Source organism: Chelonia mydas, chromosome 14 (genome assembly GCF_015237465.2).
Source record: "Chelonia mydas isolate rCheMyd1 chromosome 14, rCheMyd1.pri.v2, whole genome shotgun sequence".
NCBI classification, from domain to species: domain Eukaryota; kingdom Metazoa; phylum Chordata; order Testudines; family Cheloniidae; genus Chelonia; species Chelonia mydas.
In genome coordinates, this window is record NC_051254.2 from 6,662,332 (window position 1) to 6,682,093 (window position 19,762).

At 46.9% G+C, this 19,762-nt stretch overlaps 1 protein-coding gene across 5 annotated transcripts in view; it reads left to right on the plus strand.

Annotated features, from left to right (window-relative positions):
• RGS9 (regulator of G protein signaling 9) overlaps nt 1-19,762 on the plus strand; it is a 68,009-nt gene that overhangs the window by 9,515 nt on the left and 38,732 nt on the right. For all 5 annotated transcript variants that reach the window (XM_037914195.2, XM_043527685.1, XM_043527687.1 and 2 more), the window contains exons 2-8: nt 3,523-3,619; nt 12,687-12,737; nt 12,898-13,004; nt 14,488-14,539; nt 15,507-15,565; nt 16,843-16,919; nt 19,143-19,224. In XM_037914195.2, coding sequence (XP_037770123.1) covers nt 3,523-3,619; nt 12,687-12,737; nt 12,898-13,004; nt 14,488-14,539; nt 15,507-15,565; nt 16,843-16,919; nt 19,143-19,224 — 525 coding nt within the window. The remainder of the gene's footprint in view (nt 1-3,522; nt 3,620-12,686; nt 12,738-12,897; nt 13,005-14,487; nt 14,540-15,506; nt 15,566-16,842; nt 16,920-19,142; nt 19,225-19,762) is intronic.

Sequence of the window (19,762 nt, forward strand, 5' to 3'; positions counted from 1 at the left end):
AACACAAATGCCAGATGGAAGAAAAGGAGCATTCAGGGGAGATCATGTTGGAGAAGACTTCTCACGCCCACCAGAGCTATCTTGGAGGTTTCCTGGTCCAGATAACCTGGGAGACTCCTTCAAACGCATTTGTTTTCTGTGTCCCTTTTTGATTTCCCAGAATAGTTGGAACCCACTGAGGAGTAAAAACAAAACAGCCCCAAACCTCAACCCCATAATGAAAGCTGTGGCCTATGTCATGAAACAAGAACTAACCTGCCTACAAAGGCAGTTGTGCCCTAAAGCATTTGGATAAGCTACTGCCTCAACCGCTTAGCCACAACAATGAGCTATAAAACCTCACTGAGCCAGAGGGTTTTACATAGTGACTGTACTGAATGTGGAGTGCAGAAATTCTGAGTTTAATCATTTGTATTGGGGGATGCCCCCAAGGACCAAACCTGAGTGCTGCAGCCAGATGTCAATGGGGCTGGGCTGGTGACTCATGATATGCAGCAATGAAGGAGATAGCTCCAGAGACACTTGCTTGTTTAGCACTTGGAGGCTGCTTTGGATTGCAGAAGCCTCTCCTTATGGGGATTTCCAAGCAAGGGGAAAAAGCAAAGCAGGTAACGAATTGGAGGATTACATAGCTGACACTCAAAATTCTGTTCACTGTGCTACCTCCTCCTCCCACCTGCTGCCTCCTGCATGTAGACTGTACGGTCTCTGGGCAGGGACTGTTTGCTTTGTTCTTTGTCTGTAGAGTGCCTAGGATCATGGGATCCTGACCCTGGACTGGGATTCCTAGGTGTTACCATAAAACAAACAATAAACTTCTTCCGCGAGTACTGAGTTCAGGATTCTGCTTTTCCTCTCCACAGTTGATGGCCTCCCAAGTACAGACCAGGGAGACTTTGCCAGAGATGAAATTCACCCCCTATGCAGAGGTCTTAAGAACCACTGATCTGCTCAAAATAGGACTGATGTGGGTCTTCAGTGGTGCTTATGCTTTGTGCTGGCTCTTTGCGCTGTGGTAAATTTCACCTGCTGTGAATTGATCTCTGTTGCAGCCTCCCCCCGTGGACCAAGGCCAAGACGTGGCTTCAATATGTACAAAATGAAAACCAGCTAGAGAGCTCTCCTGGGCAAAATCATGTTACAAAATGTGACAAAGCTGCAGAAAGGAAAGCAGATGTCCTCATTGTATTTTAAACAGCCCTTCTTGGCTCCTGCTGACAAGCTGGTGCTGATGGCAACTTCTAATCTCTAGGAATCCCTAATAAGCAGCCGGTTCCCTTAGGAGAAGAGGAAAAGACCTGCTGAGTTTTGATCAGCAAAGTGCGCAGTTTGCAGCCGAATCAGCAGGCACCACCCGATGGTAGCTCCCTAGCTTGTCTCGCTTGTTTTCTTTGATATATGTTATTTCTTAAATGACCAGAGGGTGCTCAGCAGGGGTAGGAAAGCTACAAGTCTCCGGAGTTATTTGCTCATTAGGAAAAGAGAACATCCTGCACCAGAAGACTGAGTGGGTTTTGTGAACTAACTATTGGCTTTTGACTAGTAAAGGCCCAGCCGGGAGATGCTGAGAGCCCTGTACAACCACTCCAGACACGAGGGGTCAAAATGGAACATGGGCTAGATAACAAGCTGGCTCAAAAGACCAGGTCTTGAAAGGCACGGCTCCCACTGAAGCTTCTGGGACTCGCAGGGGTCAGAACTGTGGTGTATGTAGCTCTGTAACTTATCGGCCATGGTCTTGTTTTCTGTGCATTGCACCTTTAGATTTCTGCACACCTGCTCTCTTCAGTACTTATACAACCCCATTGCTACATTATCAGAGGACTTCACCATCTTTAGTGTATTTTTCTTCACAACACCTCTGGAAGGTAGGGCGATGCTGTTATCCCCATTTACAGGTGGGAAACAGAAGCACAGAGGGGCTAAATGACTCACCCAACGTCACACGGGAAGTCTGTGACAGAACAAGGAATTGAATCCAGGTCTCCCAAGTCACAGGCTAATGCCCTAAGCACGGGACCATCTTTACTCTCCTCAGAGCAACTGTTCTGTCTTCCTCCATCTTCAGAGCAAAGTCTGGTAGCTAACAGGAAATAAAATCTTGAAAGGGAAAAAAGTTATTTTGTATTCTTTTAAAAAGGGCTGAGAGGACAATTTCAAAGGTATTTAGATGGCTGAAAATGCAGATAGGCACCTGGGAGCTTATCTGTATCTTTAGGTGCCTCACTTACCTTTAAAAATCATGCCCGAGGGCCCAGAACCTCAAAGGTGTTTAGTCACATAACTCCCATTGTTTTCAGCTCCCATTGAAATCAGTGGGAGGTAGGTGCTTAAATACTCTTGAGGATCTGGGCCTAAGTGTTAGGGCAGGAGTGAGCAAGAGCTCAAGAATAGCAGCACGATTGTTTCTCCCCTCACTTATAGGCACTTTGCACTGTTGTTACTCCACTTGCTTCAGTGGGGTTGTTGGTGATCTCACCATTGTGAGAGGAGAGTTAGGCCCAGTGGTGTTCCGTGGTCCACAAGAAGGGATGAAGAACCCCAAAGCTGCCTCTTTGCTAAGAGCTGTGTTTTATTTCTATTTCTGTTGTCATGGATGATCCCTAAAGTAGTCAAGAAAAGGAGGGTGCCTTAGCCATCTTCCTAACCAGCTGGATGCTGAGTGCTGCCTGAGAGGTGCTAGCTGCCCTGAGCTCTCTTTGCCGTTAGGCTCCAACTGACTTGCACTTTTTGCACAGCCTGTTAGCGGTGGAACGTACTTTTGCTGCTGTTGTGTTTTAAAAATCCACCCCAGCTATTCTCTGCAGGCCCTGAAACAGACTGTCTTGGGTTTGGCTTTCACCCAGTCTGTGTGAAGAAAAGTAGGACTTGTGGCACCTTAGAGACTAACAAGTTTATTTGAGCATAAGCTTTCGTGAGCTACAGCTCACTTCATCGGATGCAACACCTGTGTGGACACCTTTGCTAATTCAACCCGGGAGTGATGCACTCTCAAGTTAGTCTTTAAGCAAAAGGGGATAGGTATGCAATGGAGCTAGCTGCCTGGGTATTATTCAACCCCACTGGTATTGCAACAGTTCTCTTGATGCCCCAGCAAATTGCTAGCAGAACAAAAAGGAACCCATGTTTGTATTTTGTCAGTTGGCCACTGTCTCTCCTGAAAAAGCCAAGCTGAATTCTCTCTCAGCCGAATTTGTGTGCAACAGCTACATCCAGTGGCCCGGTAAACTAATCACAGGGGCGTGCCTCTCCTATGGGGTAGCCTAGCAGGGAGTGATTGCAAGATGGCACTTGGAGAAGGGATTGCCCATTGGGGTTAGCATGCCTGTACAGGTAACATGTTCACATAAGCAGCTTCTGTGAAAGAGGGAGGGGAAGGGGGGTGAGCCCAGCCCCTTAATTCTCTCCCCTTGTGCTAGTCTGGATTAGTTGCCTTTACAAAATGGACCAGGTCAGGCTGTGCTCTTGTTTTGCCCTCCTGTTTGTTCTCACAAAACTGCTTGTACCCATCGTGCTTTGCAGATTGAAGCCCTCCTCATGGAGATGCAGAATCCAGACACTGGCATCAAAATGCACACTCAGAGGGTGATGATCACAAATATCCCACATGCTATGACAGGTAAGATGCCAATGGCACTACCCTGCTATTTTTCTGAGCCTCTGGAGAAGAGCCTGTTTCTTTGTACAGATGGTAATAAACCCCAAACTGGCTTCTCTTACTATTATTCTATTTACAAGCATGTATATGGCTCCCATCACCGTGTATCAGTGGCGTAGCTAGGCTAGGAAAAGTGTGTGAGCCCTGCTTTTGGGTGGACTGGCAATGACGGGGGGCCACCTCCACCTACGGGGATTATGGTTTTGTGGGGCCTGGGCCAGGACAACTGGGGGTCCCTCCCACCCCTTCTGACTGCAGTCCCTGTGTGCCCCTGCCATGGAAATGGGGTCAGGGCGTGGGGGCTTGCCTTGCTCTGCCCGCCCACTGGGCGCTCCCGCCAGGGAGCGAGGTCTGGGCACTGGGGCTTGCCCCAATCCGCCTGCCAGCCTGGCACTCCCGCCGGGGAGCACGGTCCGGGCACAATTTGGGTGGGCCTGGATGGAAGTGGGTGGGCCAAGGCCCACCCGTGGCTACGCCCCTGCCGTGTATGCTGGTAGTTTCAGGCAAAAAAGAAAAAAAGTGGGCTTGTGCCCTTCCCCCATCCTCCTTATTTTATGACTCTGTGATACACAACTATTTATCATCCGACATGAGGCCACTGTTTGTTAGGGATAAAAATCAAGACCCTTTCTCCATTTACCATCACTGGGGAGGAATATTGTTCCTTGGTTAAAGGCTGGATCTGTAGGTATAAAGAGTGCTGAGAATTCTATCAAACAAGTACAGCGCAAATGAGCATTTAATATACAATTAACCCCCCTGAGTGGGGGGGATTAACTCTGGGTAGGCTGGGCAAAAACTCCATAGCCATGCTGGCTTAAAAGTGTATTACTAATACTTTCTAACTAATGTTCTAACCCTCTAGGATAGACAAGGCAGTGTGTGCCAGTTAGGAGCCTAAAATGGGCCATGTGCCTGTGCAAATACCTGATTTCTGCGTGCACATCAGACATTTTGCCCACTTATGAGAAGGGTCAGCAAATATAGGCCTGTTGTTTCATGCACCCATCTTTGGAAATCTGGGCTGAAATCCTGGCTCACTGTGTCAATGGCAAAATTCCTGTTGACTTAAATGGGCACAGGATTTCGCTCCAGCTCTTAAAGCAGAAGATAGGAAGGTCATTACTAGTTAAGAACAAATGATTGCCCATATGGCCTTAACAAGTCATAGTGTGTCTGAACTGAAGAGCTGTTCCCCTCTCCACCCCTGTGAAGTACCTACTTCGGAGAGATCTTCAATAGCTATGGCGTAAGGTAGTGTACTCTCCTCCTGTAGCATTCCCTTGTGTCAGGGTATAATGCACCTACACATGCACTTACATGAGAGGAAAGTGATCAGGAACAGTCAGCATGGATTCACCAAGGGAAGGTCATGCCTGACTAATCTAATCGCCTTTTATGATGAGATTACTGGTTCTGTGGATGAAGGGAAAGGAGTGGATGTATTGTTTCTTGACTTTAGCAAAGCTTTTGACACGGTCTCCCACAGTATTCTTGTCAGCAAGTTAAGGAAGTATGGGCTGGATGAATGCACTATAAGGTGGGTAGAAAGCTGGCTAGATTGTCGGGCTCAACGGGTAGTGATCAATGGCTCCATGTCTAGTTGGCAGCCGGTGTCAAGTGGAGTGCCCCAGGGGTCGGTCCTGGGGCCGGTTTTGTTCAATATCTTCATAAATGATCTGGAGGATGGTGTGGATTGCACTCTCAGCAAATTTGCGGATGATACTAAACTGGGAGGAGTGGTAGATACGCTGGAGGGGAGGGATAGGATACAGAAGGACCTAGACAAATTGGAGGATTGGGCCAAAAGAAATCTGATGAGGTTCAATAAGGATAAGTGCAGGGTCCTGCACTTAGGACGGAAGAATCCAATGCACCGCTACAGACTAGGCAGCAGTTCTGCGGAAAAGGACCTAGGGGTGACAGTGGACGAGAAGCTGGATATGAGTCAGCAGTGTGCCCTTGTTGCCAAGAAGGCCAATGGCATTTTGGGATGTATAAGTAGGGGCATAGCGAGCAGATCGAGGGATGTGATCGTTCCCCTCTATTCGACACTGGTGAGGCCTCATCTGGAGTACTGTGTCCAGTTTTGGGCCCCACACTACAAGAAGGATGTGGATAAATTGGAGAGAGTCCAGCGAAGGGCAACAAAAATGATTAGGGGTCTAGAGCACATGACTTATGAGGAGAGGCTGAGGGAGCTGGGATTGTTTAGTCTGCAGAAGAGAAGAATGAGGGGGGATTTGATAGCTGCTTTCAACTACCTGAAAGGGGGTTCCAAAGAGGATGGCTCTAGACTGTTCTCAATGGTAGCAGATGACAGAACGAGGAGTAATGGTCTCAAGTTGCAATGGGGGAGGTTTAGATTGGATATTAGGAAAAACTTTTTCACTAAGAGGGTGGTGAAACACTGGAATGCGTTACCTAGGGAGGTGGTAGAATCTCCTTCCTTAGAGGTTTTTAAGGTCAGGCTTGACAAAGCCCTGGCTGGGATGATTTAACTGGGAATTGGTCCTGCTTCGAGCAGGGGGTTGGACTAGATGACCTTCTGGGGTCCCTTCCAACCCTGATATTCTATGATTCTATGATTCTATGATTAATGCTGCAAGGGGTCCTGGTCCCTGGCATCTCCTGCAGGCCATCTGTCTCTTGCTGGGTCTTCTGTGGCTCAGCTCTCCGGTCAAGTCACTAAGTTCAGTCCCCTTCCAGGGTAACAAGAAGGTCCAACTGAAAGTTCACAAGAAATCCCAATACAAAAGAGCCTCCGTCCCATCCTTTGGGGTCAGTCATCAGCCTCACCTTGAGCTCACTGTTGCTTCCAGTGGGCTTGCATGATCCTTCCTGAGGGACTGGTGGGGGAACCCAGGCCCACCCCCGACTCCGGGTTCTGGCCCAGGAACCCTGTATTGGGCAGGCAGGTCGACTTCTTCAGACTTGCTGCTGTTTCCCTGGGCCGCTTCCTTCCTCTGACCCCTCGCGTGTTGCTTTCCTGCAGCTTGTGCGTAACGCAGCCTTCCTTTGGTTCCCAGGCCTCTGGATTCTCCCCAGGTCCTCCTAGCTCCTCCTTTCTCTGCTGGAAGAACCATCCTTCCACCCCTCTCAGCTTCCACTGAAGTACTTTTACTGACCCTAACTCAGGGCTCCCCTCTGACAGGAGCCTGACCTGCTCTCTGCAGGAGAATCATGTCCCCTCTGCAGTCTCCCCCTGCCAAGTTCTCTCCAGTTCCTTGTGAGGACCAGGTACCTAATGATCCTTACCTACTTCCACCCCACTGGGCAGGAGGCAATGAATCAGCCATAGGTACACTCACTGGCTCTTAACTCCATGTCTAGCAGGCGATGAGCGTGTGCCCTGTCACATCTGGATATACATTTCCAGAAAGAATTAAATGGGCAGAGCGATACCAGACTGTAATATGGAGCTTTAGAAATGAATAGCAATCAATTAATCTCCCCTTTGAGCATTTTCTGGTAATAATCATTTTTCTTGAATTCACTGGAGAGGAGCAAAATATTCAACCCACTTCTATGCCTCTAAATTACAGCTTTTCCTCATTTGAATAGATTGAAGAAGAAACAGACAGGTAGCTGTGTTTTGATGTGCCAAGTTTGTCATTGCTATCAGCTGCTAACACACTCTCCTTTTGTGTGTGCCAGCTCCTTTCACGTGGCACTGGAAATACACTATCAACACCTTTACTTCCCTCTCCTAGAAACCATCAAAAGAATATTACACTATAAATACCTGCTGTTTTGCACACCTTGTACCAAATTCTGCTCTCGTTTTGCCCCTTCTGCAGCCCTGGGGAACCCAGGAGTGCAGAAGATCCTACTGTTCCTCTCGGCCAAATCGTCCCCTCCAGTGATGTCCTGGGGCTGCACTGGGGTCATTGAGAGGAGGATTTGGTTCTGAAGAACTGTAGGGGAATATTGCTTTCTCCATTTTCTGGATGGGGAAACTGAGGTAGAATAATAGAATCAAAGAATATTAAGAGGTCATCTAGTCCAACCCCCTGCTCAAAGCAGGACCAACACCAACTAAATCATCCCAGCCAGGGCTTTGTCAAGCTGGGCCTTAAAAATCTCTAAGGATAGAGATTCCACCACCTCCCTAGGTAAGCCATTCCAGTGTTTTACCACCCTCCTAGTGAAATAGTGTTTCCTAATATCCAACCTAGACCTCCCCCACTGCAACTTGAGACCATTGCTTCTTGTTCTGTCATCTGCCACCACTGAGAAGAGCTGAGCTCCATCCTCTTTGGAACCCCCCTTCAGGTAGTTGAAGGCTGCTGTCAAATCCCTCCTCACTCTAGGTAGATATGTTAAGTAACTTGCTAGAGGGCACGATGGGAATTGGTGTCAGGGCAGGGAGTAGCTGGCAGAACTTGGGAAGTTGTGACCATCAATCTTATTCTCAGACCATGCCTTCTATCCTTCTACACACTATGGGGCAGACCCTTTGTTTGCTTAAACAGGTGTAGCACAAAGTCAGTGAAGTGATATATAGCAGCAGAGGCTCCTGCTCTACATCTTCCAATAGCGCTATTACGATGTTTTAAGACAGCACTGTGGAGCTGGGAAGTTCTTGTTATACTGGAGATAACCAAGCGGCCCCATTACATTTGTGAAAATATGATGAAAGCAAATACGAATGGCGATGATGATGCATTATAAAGTACAACCGTGATTAAAAAATAATCCATGGTTAAATGATGGGAAGGGAAAACACCTCTGGGTGGCCATAGCCTGGTGGTTGCTGTCTCCTTTTACTCCGGTTCTGTAATTCCTGCACTAAGTGCCCTCTTCCATAAGGTCATAAATCCTGCCAGCTGAGGAAATCTGACTTCTGGTCTCCTGCACTCTAATCACTGTTGTTTCCTGGGCTGTGATATTTGTTGTGCTGCCTGGATTGCATATCCATTGACTGAATACTGAGTGTTTCCAAACAGATCAACATATAGGTAGTGCGGGGGCCTAGAGTGTGTGGTATAAATGGGCACAACTCCACTGAAGGCAATGCAGAGAACTTGGCTCTTTGTGTTCAGGAAACTACGTAGGTGCATGCCAAATCCCTAAAAAGTTTCAGAATTTCTTTGCAGGGGGCAGATAGTCCCCATGTTTAATTTGCTTCTTTTAGGGAGAGCACTTACAGTCAGAGCTCTCTAGGTATGAGTGACAGAATAATCTTTTAATTTGATCTATTTAAGGAAGCAGTCAGTGGGATAAAAGCTCCAGGCTCCTAGTGCAAGGCTAAGTAATCAGTATAATGTCAGGAAAGGTCAACACTTCAATCTGCAACTGTAGGTGACATTTGAAGGGAAAGGTTAGTAATTGATCAGGGACTGAATGCAATTTAGCCTGGCCTTGTTTAAATGGCGAGAGCTTCACAGTTTTGTTTGCTCCTCAGAAGATAATGAAAGGGCTCTAGTGGAGGCTGATGGCTGACGTTGTGTAAGCCAGGTCACTGGGGTTTAAATGATTCCCAGACCTCATATGGCCCCTCTGTGCAGAGGTGATTTCACCCCCCTGTGAGGTTTTAAAACCGAAATACCTAACACAGCCACCCTGACCCATCACATGCCCCTATAACCACCTCCTCACCAACTTCCTTTTGGGCACATTTTCTTCTAGGGAGGAGGGATTCTTCTTGTAAATATTGGAGCCCTGAAGATCCCTCTCCCCCATTTCTTTCCTTAATACTCCACACCTCTGAGGTCCCTGTTACAGCCACCAGCCTCCTGGCCCAGGATGACTGAGCTGGGTCCTCTTCAAGGTCCATCACTACCACTCCCTGACCATCATGATAAGAGAGCAGCGGTGCTGATGTTGTCATCCAATGCTGTTAGAGGGTAGTTCCGTTTCCATGACCCATTCCATACTTGGCTTTGCATAGGATTGGCCACTTCGTGTCAGTCCAGATGGCATTTTTTGTGATGGAGGTGTCTGGACAGAGGCCCACAAAACTCATGTCACATAGCCAGCAGATGGTAACAAGTCTTAGATTTGAACCTACAATGACCTAAAAATGAGGGGCTCTGTATTAGTCCTGGTTGATGGTTTTTAATCAAAATATATTGTTGACAAAATAGCTTTTTGACCAAAGTGAAAGTTTTAAAATTTAATTTTGGCTGAATTTTTTCAATTTTTTAAAATTTTGTCTAAAAAAAAAATGGAAACTGAAAATATTTTGATAACCAAAATCTTACAGTTTTTAACATTTTCCTTTTTTGGTTCAGTTTTCAGGAAAAACTTCTGGCTTTTGGTTTTTAAAACCCAAACATTTAAATTAAAAAAATGGTTTAAAGAAACTGAAAACGATTTTTAGTTTTTAAAAAACATTTTCAGTGAAAATGTTCTGTTTCTGAAAATCAAAAATTCTCACGGAAAATTTTGCAAAACAGATTTTTGTTTCCCAAAACTTCCTGTAGAAAGACATTTTTTAACCAGCTCTACTCTGTTTCCCATTACCAATTCCCCAAGACTTCTACCTCCTCTGCCTACTGAATGTATTTCTATTCAAACGATAAATCCCCTTTCAAGCTGGATTCATGAATGCTTTTTATATCACTGAGTTATACATTTTCAGCCTTTGAAACCTGAATTGTTTCTTTATGCTTCAATTTAATTTGCGAGTAAGGATTCTAATTGAGTTGTGTGATTCCTGATGAGCATTCCCTTCCTTTTCATGCTGGCAATAAAATGTTCCCTATGAGTTCACCTTTACAAAGAACACATCCACTTCACATTTCCAATTACGTTGAGTTTTGATGTGGAGTCTCACTAGCAACACTGAAAATTGTTCGTCTTTATAAAAGATTTTGTTTGGTTATTGAAGAAAGATATTCATTAAAAACTAGCAGAAATATGAATTTTAAAATGAAGGCGTTTGTAGATATCTAAAGGCACAATAGCAGCAGCTAAAAGATGTTTAAAAATACCCTGTGCAGGGACTGGCTGGGTGTCTCACATAATGGGCAATTACTATTATTTGTTGTTTGTATTACCATAGCGCCTAGGAGCTCTAGTCATGGACAGGACCCGCATTGTGTTAGGTGCTGTACAAACACAGAACAAAAGAGACAGCCCCTGCCCCAGAGAGCTTGCAATCTAAGTAGTGATAATACTTTGCCCTTCCATTGTGCTTCTATCTCAGGATCTCAAAGCACTTTGCAGACATTAGGCTGAACTTCATCCTCCCTCTAAGGAAAGGACTATGCGTCAAGTCCCACTTGAGCCCAGACATGGCCTGTGCATGTCAAAGCAGTCTAGGAGCAAGGCCTCCCAAACAGCAAGCCCCTTGCTAGTCTAACAGTGAATTGAAATTCAGCTGAAAATGACCACCCGGGCAAGTCAACTCCACGACAGAAAATAAACAGTTCATTGCCTGCTTCAGCTGAAGGTGCAGTCGGATTGCTAGGCCCTGACCCAGGCACGGGAGCTTTGGGTTAGAACCAGGGAGCTCCTCTTCTGCCCCGAATTCAACCAACACCCACCCGGTGAAGAAGCAGGCAAGCCTTCTTATCTCGCCTGATGGGTCCTGATTGGCTGCTGCCTCTGTCTCTCCCGTCTAGCCGCTGGGGAGGGGATCACGTCTTGTTGGTTCTGCTGGTACTAGAGCCTGAGTGGCATCTCTAGGCAGTGCTTGGAGGACTAAACTCACTGCCCCTCTTTCCCAAGTGACGTTCTTCCATTGGGCGGGTGCGTCACAGTGGCGATGCCTTCATCGGGGTAGAGGAGGCCTGGTACACCCTGTCATAATGCACCATTTAGGGTTTAAGTGGGACTTTACTGTGCTTGCCTTTTGTTGGCCTTCTGCACTGGGGTGAATTTCACCGCTCCATGAATGAAGGAAACTGGTTCGTATCGGTCATGTACACATGGAGCAACTACGCCACAGGGAGATTAGGGGCCTCATGTTCCTCTCTGCATACATGAGCAGAAAAGGCTAGACCTACAGAAGGCTGTGGGTATTTTGCCTCTGTGGCATGCTCTCCCTTGAGTGAAATTCATTCCTATTCAGAGGCCCAGTGCGAGAGGCCTATGGATCGCTGAAGTCCCACTAAATCTCTACTTTGAGGGCTTAAATAGTGCATAGCCCTGGCGTCATCCCTTTTCAGAGGGGTGGCTCTTACCCCACTTGCAGCAGGGGTGGCAGAAGGTTCCTAACAGTGGGGGGGCCACCGGTGCCTGAACTGTGGTCCCAGCCTTTGTTCTGCCCCTTCCCCCTGAACCTCTGCCCCTTCCTTTCCCCCGAGACCCTGTACCCACACAGCCTCTTCTCCCTAAGATCCCACTCCCTTCCCCCCATCACTTGTCCTTTGGGACGATTAAAAGTGGGGGGCCATGGCCCTCTGCCCCCCTCCCCCCCCGTTCTGGTGCCCCTGACTTGCAGCAGCCCCTCTTTGGTGGCTTCATGAGTTTCCATCTCTGCGGGGGCTGTAGGAGCGTAGAGCAGAGGAGATACAGTCACTGGGCTCCTCTGCACTAGTCTCCTCCACTGCCCCAAGCATGGCAAATTTACTTTCCAGTGGCGCTGTGCTCAATCTTTTCAGAGTATGCTGTGCTTTCCAGTTAGCTGTGAGGTCCTTCCGAGTTAGTTGCGTGACACAGGAAATGCTGAGAAGCCAATGGGTGAGACCTGTCTGACAAGGGGGAAACATCAGATCAAGTACCATCATCCAGGGACAGTGTGATAACTGAGAAGGGCCTGCTGTAGTCTGGAGGATCCCTTTTTACTGCATGGGTTTGACTGTACGTTTACTGCCCGACCAAGAGCTGGACTGGCAATTAACCAGAAGCCTGTGGGTCACACCTGCTTTGAATAAATGGGAGTGCAGTGTAGTTGCCTTAATTTTTAATATGTGCGGGTTGCCTGGCTTAAAATAGGGCTTGGCATGCTGGGACCTATAGTCCTCACAGGCTCCATCTCCATACTGGACATAATGAGTGTAGTGGTCCCCATTGCAGGACTCTGTGGGCTGTACACCACTTCTGATTTATAGTGTCTGGTATTTTCTTTGCCTTGCAGGTAGTGATATACTGCAGTGGATTATCCAGCATCTGAAAATCACTGAGGAAGGTAGGAGTGTAACCATCTAATGCTTTTATAGCTTCGAATCGTGAGACTATAATTAATTGTTAGATGCAACCTAAATTCTTTTCTCCTGGGTAGTGGGTTGCTTCTGAATTCTGCTGCAGTCTCTTTGTATCATCAATATATCTGATTTCTCTTTTTTTAGAGGCACTCAACTTGGGGAATCTAATTGTCAAGTATGGATACATCTACCCTCTGCAGGAGCCGAAAAACCTCACCCTCAAAACAGATAGCAGCCTCTACAGATTTCAGGCAAGTTATATCTTAGACACAGAACGCAGGCTGGACATAATGTACCCACATCTTGGCTTAGAATCGGAGGCTTCTGTGCTTCTGTTTAATTAAATTACTTTTCCTTGTGAGCTTCGAAATGCCAGTGGTTCCTTCTGAATGTATTTTCCCTTGCAGCTTGTACACTAGCAAATAAAATCATTGGAACAATTTCAGGAGACAGTATAATGAGCAAATAGAATACACTGTAGTAAAAGGATGTGATAAGCAATTGGGATCATGGTTCATGGCTGGAATTGCCTCCACATACAAGGAAAGATTAGGGCAGAGGTGGGCAAACTACAGCCCGTGGGCCATGTCTGGCCCGCAGGACTGTCCTGCCTGGCCCTTGAGCGCTCGGCCGGGGAGACTAGCCCCCGGCCCCTCCCTTGCTGCTCCCCCACCCCTGCAGCCTCAGCTTGCCGTGCCACCCGCGTTCTGGGCGGCGGGGCTGCGAGCTCCTGCCGGGCAGCGCAGCGGCATGGTTGGCTCCGGCCGGGTGGCAGGGCTGCCATTCCTGCTGCTCTGAGCGGCATGGTAAGGGGGCGGGGAGCGGAGGGGTTGGATAAGGGGCAGGAGATCTTGGGGGGCAGTCAGGGGACAGGGAGCAGGGGGCGGTTGGATGGGGCGGAGGTTCTGGGGGGGGCGGTCAGGGGATGTGGAACAGGGGGGGTTGGATAGGTGTGGGAGTTCTGGGGGGCTTGTCAGGGGGTGGGGGTGTGGATAGGGCTCGGGACAGTCAGGGGACAGGGAGCGGGGGGGGTTGGATGGGTGGAGGGTTTTGAGGGGGGCAGTCGGGGCAGGAAGTGAGAGGGGGCAGATAAGGGGTGGGGGCCAGGCTGTTTGAGGAAGCACAACCTTCCCTACCTGGCCTTCCATACAGTTTTGGAACCCCGATGTGGCCCTCAGGCCAAAACGTTTGCCCACCTCTGGATTAGGGCACTATCATATAGTTTTCAAATGAGGTTATTAATACCAGTCGTCTGGTTCCCTTCATGTTCCCCAATCCATGCTCCAACATCTTTACAATATCAAGGAGAACATTGCAATGATAAGCATGTACTTTGCTGTTCTGAAAGCTTGCATGGTTTTGAAAGTCTCACCTTGTTAACAGTAACTGATTGTCAAAGCAGAGGAAGTGGATATGTAATTGACTCCATTAAACCTGATTTAATAACAACAACAAAAATAACCTTGTCTTATCCTCCTCACTGCTTATGCTGAGCTAAGAAGATGGATATTTTGTGGGTGTGTTGATTCAGCCCTTTAAATGGTAGAAGTATGGAAAATGATAAGCTTCTTTTTGTAGCATATTTGCAAAGCAGGTGACTCCCTCCTCCTTCTGTTTACCCAAAAACACAACAATACAATATGATACCAACAAATGTAATGATTGTAAAGAGCCAGATGCAGCTGATGGTGGCTACAAGAAAACTGAGGTCTTGTTTTTGGCTTCTTTCTGCAGACACCCTATTTCTGGCCCACCCAGCAGTGGGCAGCAGATGATACCGACTATGGTAAGTGTTAACATTATAGCTTTTCTGTGAAAGCTGAATGGAGCGTGATGATGTACAGCACACTCCCATATAATCAGGTGGATGCTGATGATACTCTTGAGTGCTTTCTCCAGGTGCTGCTGTTCTGGCTATGTAGGGCTACTTACGAAGACTGGGCTGATCGTCTTGGTTTATTATTATAGGGCTGCTCATGGGCTTTAGGGTACACACTGCTTTGTTCATTGCAGGGTTGCTCCTGACGTCTGGGTCACCAGCTTTTATTTACCTGATGCTTTTGTACCTTCATAGAATATCAGGATTGGAAGGGACCTCAGGAGGTCATCTAGTCCAACCCCCTGCTCAAAGCGGGGCCAATCCCCAATTTTTGCCCCAGATCCCTAAATGGCCCCCTCAAGGATTGAACTCACAACCCTGGGTTTAGCAGGCCAGTGCTCAAACCACTGAGCTATCCTATATATTTGTCCTGAAATCCGAAGGCCTCGCCTTCTGAAAATAACCCAGTTTGGTTTTAAACATTAAAAGAATATATTTTTAAAAGCTTTAGAACAAAAACAAAAAAAAATTGCCCCCAAATTGCGAAAAAAAACCTTCCTAACCTTTTAAGAGTTTGATCCAGTGCCCATTGAAGACAAATTTAAACCCTTCCATTGACTCCAATGTACTTTGGCCCAGGCCTTCAGGAAGGCACAATTTGTTGGCCTATAACTGTAATCAACCACATCAAGCTCGAGAGCGAGGGAGGATAGCCATTCTTGCACTTCTGTATTGACGCATGGAGGATCCTTGACAGAATGCAGCCACTAAGGACGTCTTCCTTGAGTGGGCTTCTGTGAGATTGGAGCTTGTGTCTGGGAAAGATGTCACAATGGACAGTGGTCCACTCCTTTGTCATGGGGTCAGCGTGCCAATTATTGGGACTAGCTTTATTGATCTGCCTAGTGACTGAACCTTTTTGTTTTTCTCCCAGCAATCTACCTAGCCAAGAAAAATATTAAGAGGAAAGGGATTCTGGAAGAGTATGAAAAGGTAGGAAGATGTTTTGTTGTTTGTGCCTTTGCCAGCTCCGAGGCTGCTTTAGCTTGAGCCAGCCGCTCTTGAGATTGGAGGGTGGAAAGTGACAAAAAGCCTTCAAGGCACTCCCCACTTTGTTTGCACCAAGCCCCAGGGGCACATCTGTTTTGTGAAATAGCTGCTGATGTACAAAAGTGTTTAAAGTAAATGATCATATTAGTAGGGCCGTTACCCTCTCCAGAATGCTGGAATGAAGTATTCAGCGTGAACGGAGTTCATAGTAATTCATTTCAGAACCACCCATTTTTTCTAGCTCAAATTGCCAGCCTATCCCTTGTTTAGTTCAGAGAGGAGGGCGTGTTTTTTATCATGTTCTGCATGTTGAGAACCAAAAGCTCTGGACTGAATGATATTGTTGTCAGTTTCAAAGCAATTGCACCTGTATTCACCCTCTTTGGTTCACCACTTTAGACTTCTGGCTCCCAGCTCTCTCCTCTCTTGGGCAGAGACCCACATCTCCCTCCCTCCTGACTGGGGATTTTAAGGCTGCATAGGTCCCTGCCTACACTGTGATATCCCCAGCAAGCCAGATTGTCTAAAAGGCCTGTGTCTGCGTTTTGCTTCCTGTCCGAGGGGTATGACCCGTGTATTGCCTGCAGCTATAAGTCACCACCCAGCTCCTTCTGAGCAAGCACATTTAAGCATTACAGAGAAAACATACTAAAATAATTTTTGAAAACCCTATACGCATGCTAGAAAGCTTACCAGAGATCACCCCCTGATTTTAGTCTTTGGCTCTGGTAGGTTTTAGTCCTTCCAAACATACAGCTATTTTCCCTTTGGTTACAAATTCATCCATCTTTGACCCAAAACGAGACCCCAAGTCTGCGCAGAACAGCCATTTTTTTAATTCAACTTGGACCTTTGATCTTGGCCTTCTGTAACAGGTAATCAGCAGACAATGGCCTTCTCTTCAGGGCACAGCTTCAGAAGGCTGGTTTTTGCATAACCAGAGCTGGGGAATTCACATTAACTTCTCCCTTGGGATTCCCCAGGAAATACACTTCACTCTAATTGTCCCAGAAGCCCATACTTGTCTGCTACATTTTCTGTATAGTCTTTTGAACTCCCAGGTCTCACATCTGTCACATCTGTCCTCTACAGAGGTTACATACAATCCTGGCCTGCAATAATACGTAAACTTAGTCTTCAATCATATTGCAGGAAATTGCCAGGTCTGTCACAATTGTTCATAATTTTGTACTAACAGGTTTGTTTTTTTTTAATTTCAGGAACATTACAACTTGTTAAATAAAAAAATAAACTACAAATGGGATTTTGTTGTTATGCAGGCCAAAGAGCAGTATAGGTGAGCTCTCTCCAGTTCTGTTACCTGCTTCTTTATTTGGGGGCATGAGGGACTATGGGGTGTTGACTTGATGTGCAATCAAATAATAGAGTTAAATTAAAAATATTAAATTACAATTTTACAGCAGCTTATTAACAATCCCTTGGGAACGTGAAGGGGAAAACTGTTTCCATATGAACTGTATTCCTCCACACATGACCTGCTATTCGTTTGACACTTAACAACTGAGAAATTTTAGCCCAAGTTTTCAAGGGAGTGGGCAGCGGCCTTCACAAATTCACACTCTCCCATTGCACCTGCATTTGCTTTTGTAAACAAGCATAACTAAATTTGCTTATACACAATGTGGAGTTGCAGTGTGGTTTACATATGCAAAGAAGCACATGTGTGGATGTGCATATACCCTCCTTGCGGGTACAAATACCTCTTTGCAAATGCTTCATTGCACATGCAAAAGTAGGTTTTTGCCCTTACATCTGTTACAACTTCTGTTGAAAATGAGGGGCCTGATCCTGCCGCACAAAAGACCTTACTCAGGCAAAGCTTCCAGCAACTTCAGTACCAGTTTTGCTGGAGTAGGGATTTCCAAATCAGGCCCTTGACCCTTTGGAGTTGTAAAAGGTTCTCTTTGAATCACCATCTGAGTGGCCTGGCTGACAGCCAGCATGAGGTCTGTGGTGCCATCTTCTCTGTTGTATGTGCTCAGCACCTTTGAACTTTGAATCAGGCCACTTTTATTTAGGGACTTAACCCTGGATTCCTGTCTCAACCTTTCGGCATCCAGGCCCTTGCATATAATATGTTGCCCTGGTACCCCAGCACCGCATTACAATTGCATCAGGCAAGTCAGAACAGAATGTATCAGATTGCCTCATAGAAACATGCCATCAATTCCTGTTTGTTGCTGCAAATTAACACTGTTTGGTACAGATCTGGTTCACGCTAAGGGGATGTCGACACTGCAGTCCCAGCGTGTGATTGCAGCTGATGGAGACATACCAGAGCTTGCTTTAATCTTGCTAGTTAGGGTGCTGGAGCAGTCGAGCTCTGGGGCAGTATTGACTTCAGTGCGGTCTAGTCACCCTGGTAATTACCCAGGTTCCGGGCGGGCTTGTAGAGCCCATGCTGAAATGCATGCTACTGTGGCATCACTGCTCCAAGACCCGAGCTAGCTAGATTTAAGGTGGGGGAGGGATAGCTCAGTGGTTTGAGCATTGGCCTACTAAACCCAGGGTTGTGAGTTCAGTCCTTGAGGGGGCCATTTAGGGATCTGAGGCAAAAAAAATTGGGGATTGGTCCTGCTTTGAGCAGGGGGTTGGACTAGATGACCTCCTGAGGTCCCTTCCAACCCTGATATTCTATGATTCCATGAAGCTAGCTCGGACAGTCACACTCCATGATTGCAGTGTGAACATAGCCTAAGAAATCCAAAGTGCAGTTTTTAAAGCCAACACTGATCCTCCTAACATCTCTGTGAAATTTCACATGGGGCAACTGAAACAGTGATGGGGAAGTGACTTGTTCATCGCTATGCAGCGAATGCATTGGGAACCAGCACCCCAGGTCAGAGGTTTAGACCTAGGACTGCCTAGCTTCCAGGCCTACATGGTGTGCGCTATGTTACTTCTGTGTACGGTAGTTCCCATCAAAACCACCCGTTCCCCAAACAAATGGGTGTCGGAGACATCACAGTTATCTCCCTCTCGGTAAACAGCAGACACTGTATGCACCTGAAATGTTACAGGGAATAGACATACATGAGGTGTCAGAATTGAGTGCAGGTAAAAGGGAGGAATTCTAACAAATTGTTGTCGGGCCAAACAGAAGAGGATACATCTAATCTCAGCTGAGCTCAGGAAGAGGTTGATTACTCAAAAGCGAGCACCCCTCCTTTATATCAATGGGGTTCAACCAATCATCAGTTGTAAGTTAGGACAGTGTGACGTGCAGTCAGGAAAGAGCAAGTTCAGTTGTGGCCTGAAGAAGCAACACACACTCAAACCTGAATTTAGCCTTGTGAGCCTGTAGGTCAGGAGGCTGAGGAAAGATCAGAACAGCATCATGTTCTCGCTCTTGCTAGTTTTAACGGAAAACAGTGCAAATTCCTTTGGTGCTGTCCCCATCAGCTGCAGCTGTGGCTAACATGCAAGAAAATGTCATCAAAAGGGAGAAATAACCCACATGTTCTTCTGATGGGATTCAAACCTATTCTTTGCTTTGCAGGACAGGAAAGGAACGGAAAAAGGCAGACAGGTACGCGCTGGATTGTCAGGAGAAAGCCTATTGGCTAGTGCATCGAGCACCTGTAAGTAGAATACCGTCCTCCACAGCTGTAAAGTCTATATTGGAGGTATAGGGTCCAGAGAGCTCAGCCAGGAGCAACTTACTGCACCTTTAAGAAGGCAACTTTGGGGGGCACTGCCTCCAAGGTTGTGCTTGGCCAGCTGCCAGAGATGCAGAGGGGCATTTAGATGCAAAAAAGAGACTTTAATCCACTCTGCCTACCAAATTCCCGAATCCCTGAGATTTGCTTTTTAAAGATGAAGTAAGGAACCACTCACCACATCATCCATGCTGTGAACAGAGAATCCTAACTGCCTTTGCCCCTGGGGGGCTGTTATTTTGGAGGCACATGTCACCAGGGTGTTTCCTGAGTGAAGCCAGGCTGGTCCCAGTGTGCTGTCAGACTCTGACATGTACCCAGGAGCTACACTCCCTCATCCCAGTCATAATCAAAGAGCCATCTTAACGGTGTATACTGAGTAAGTGGCCACTTGAGAACCCAGCTATTAACATACAGGGGTGCGTCAAGCCTGAGGCAAATGTCAGCCTGTAATTAGAGC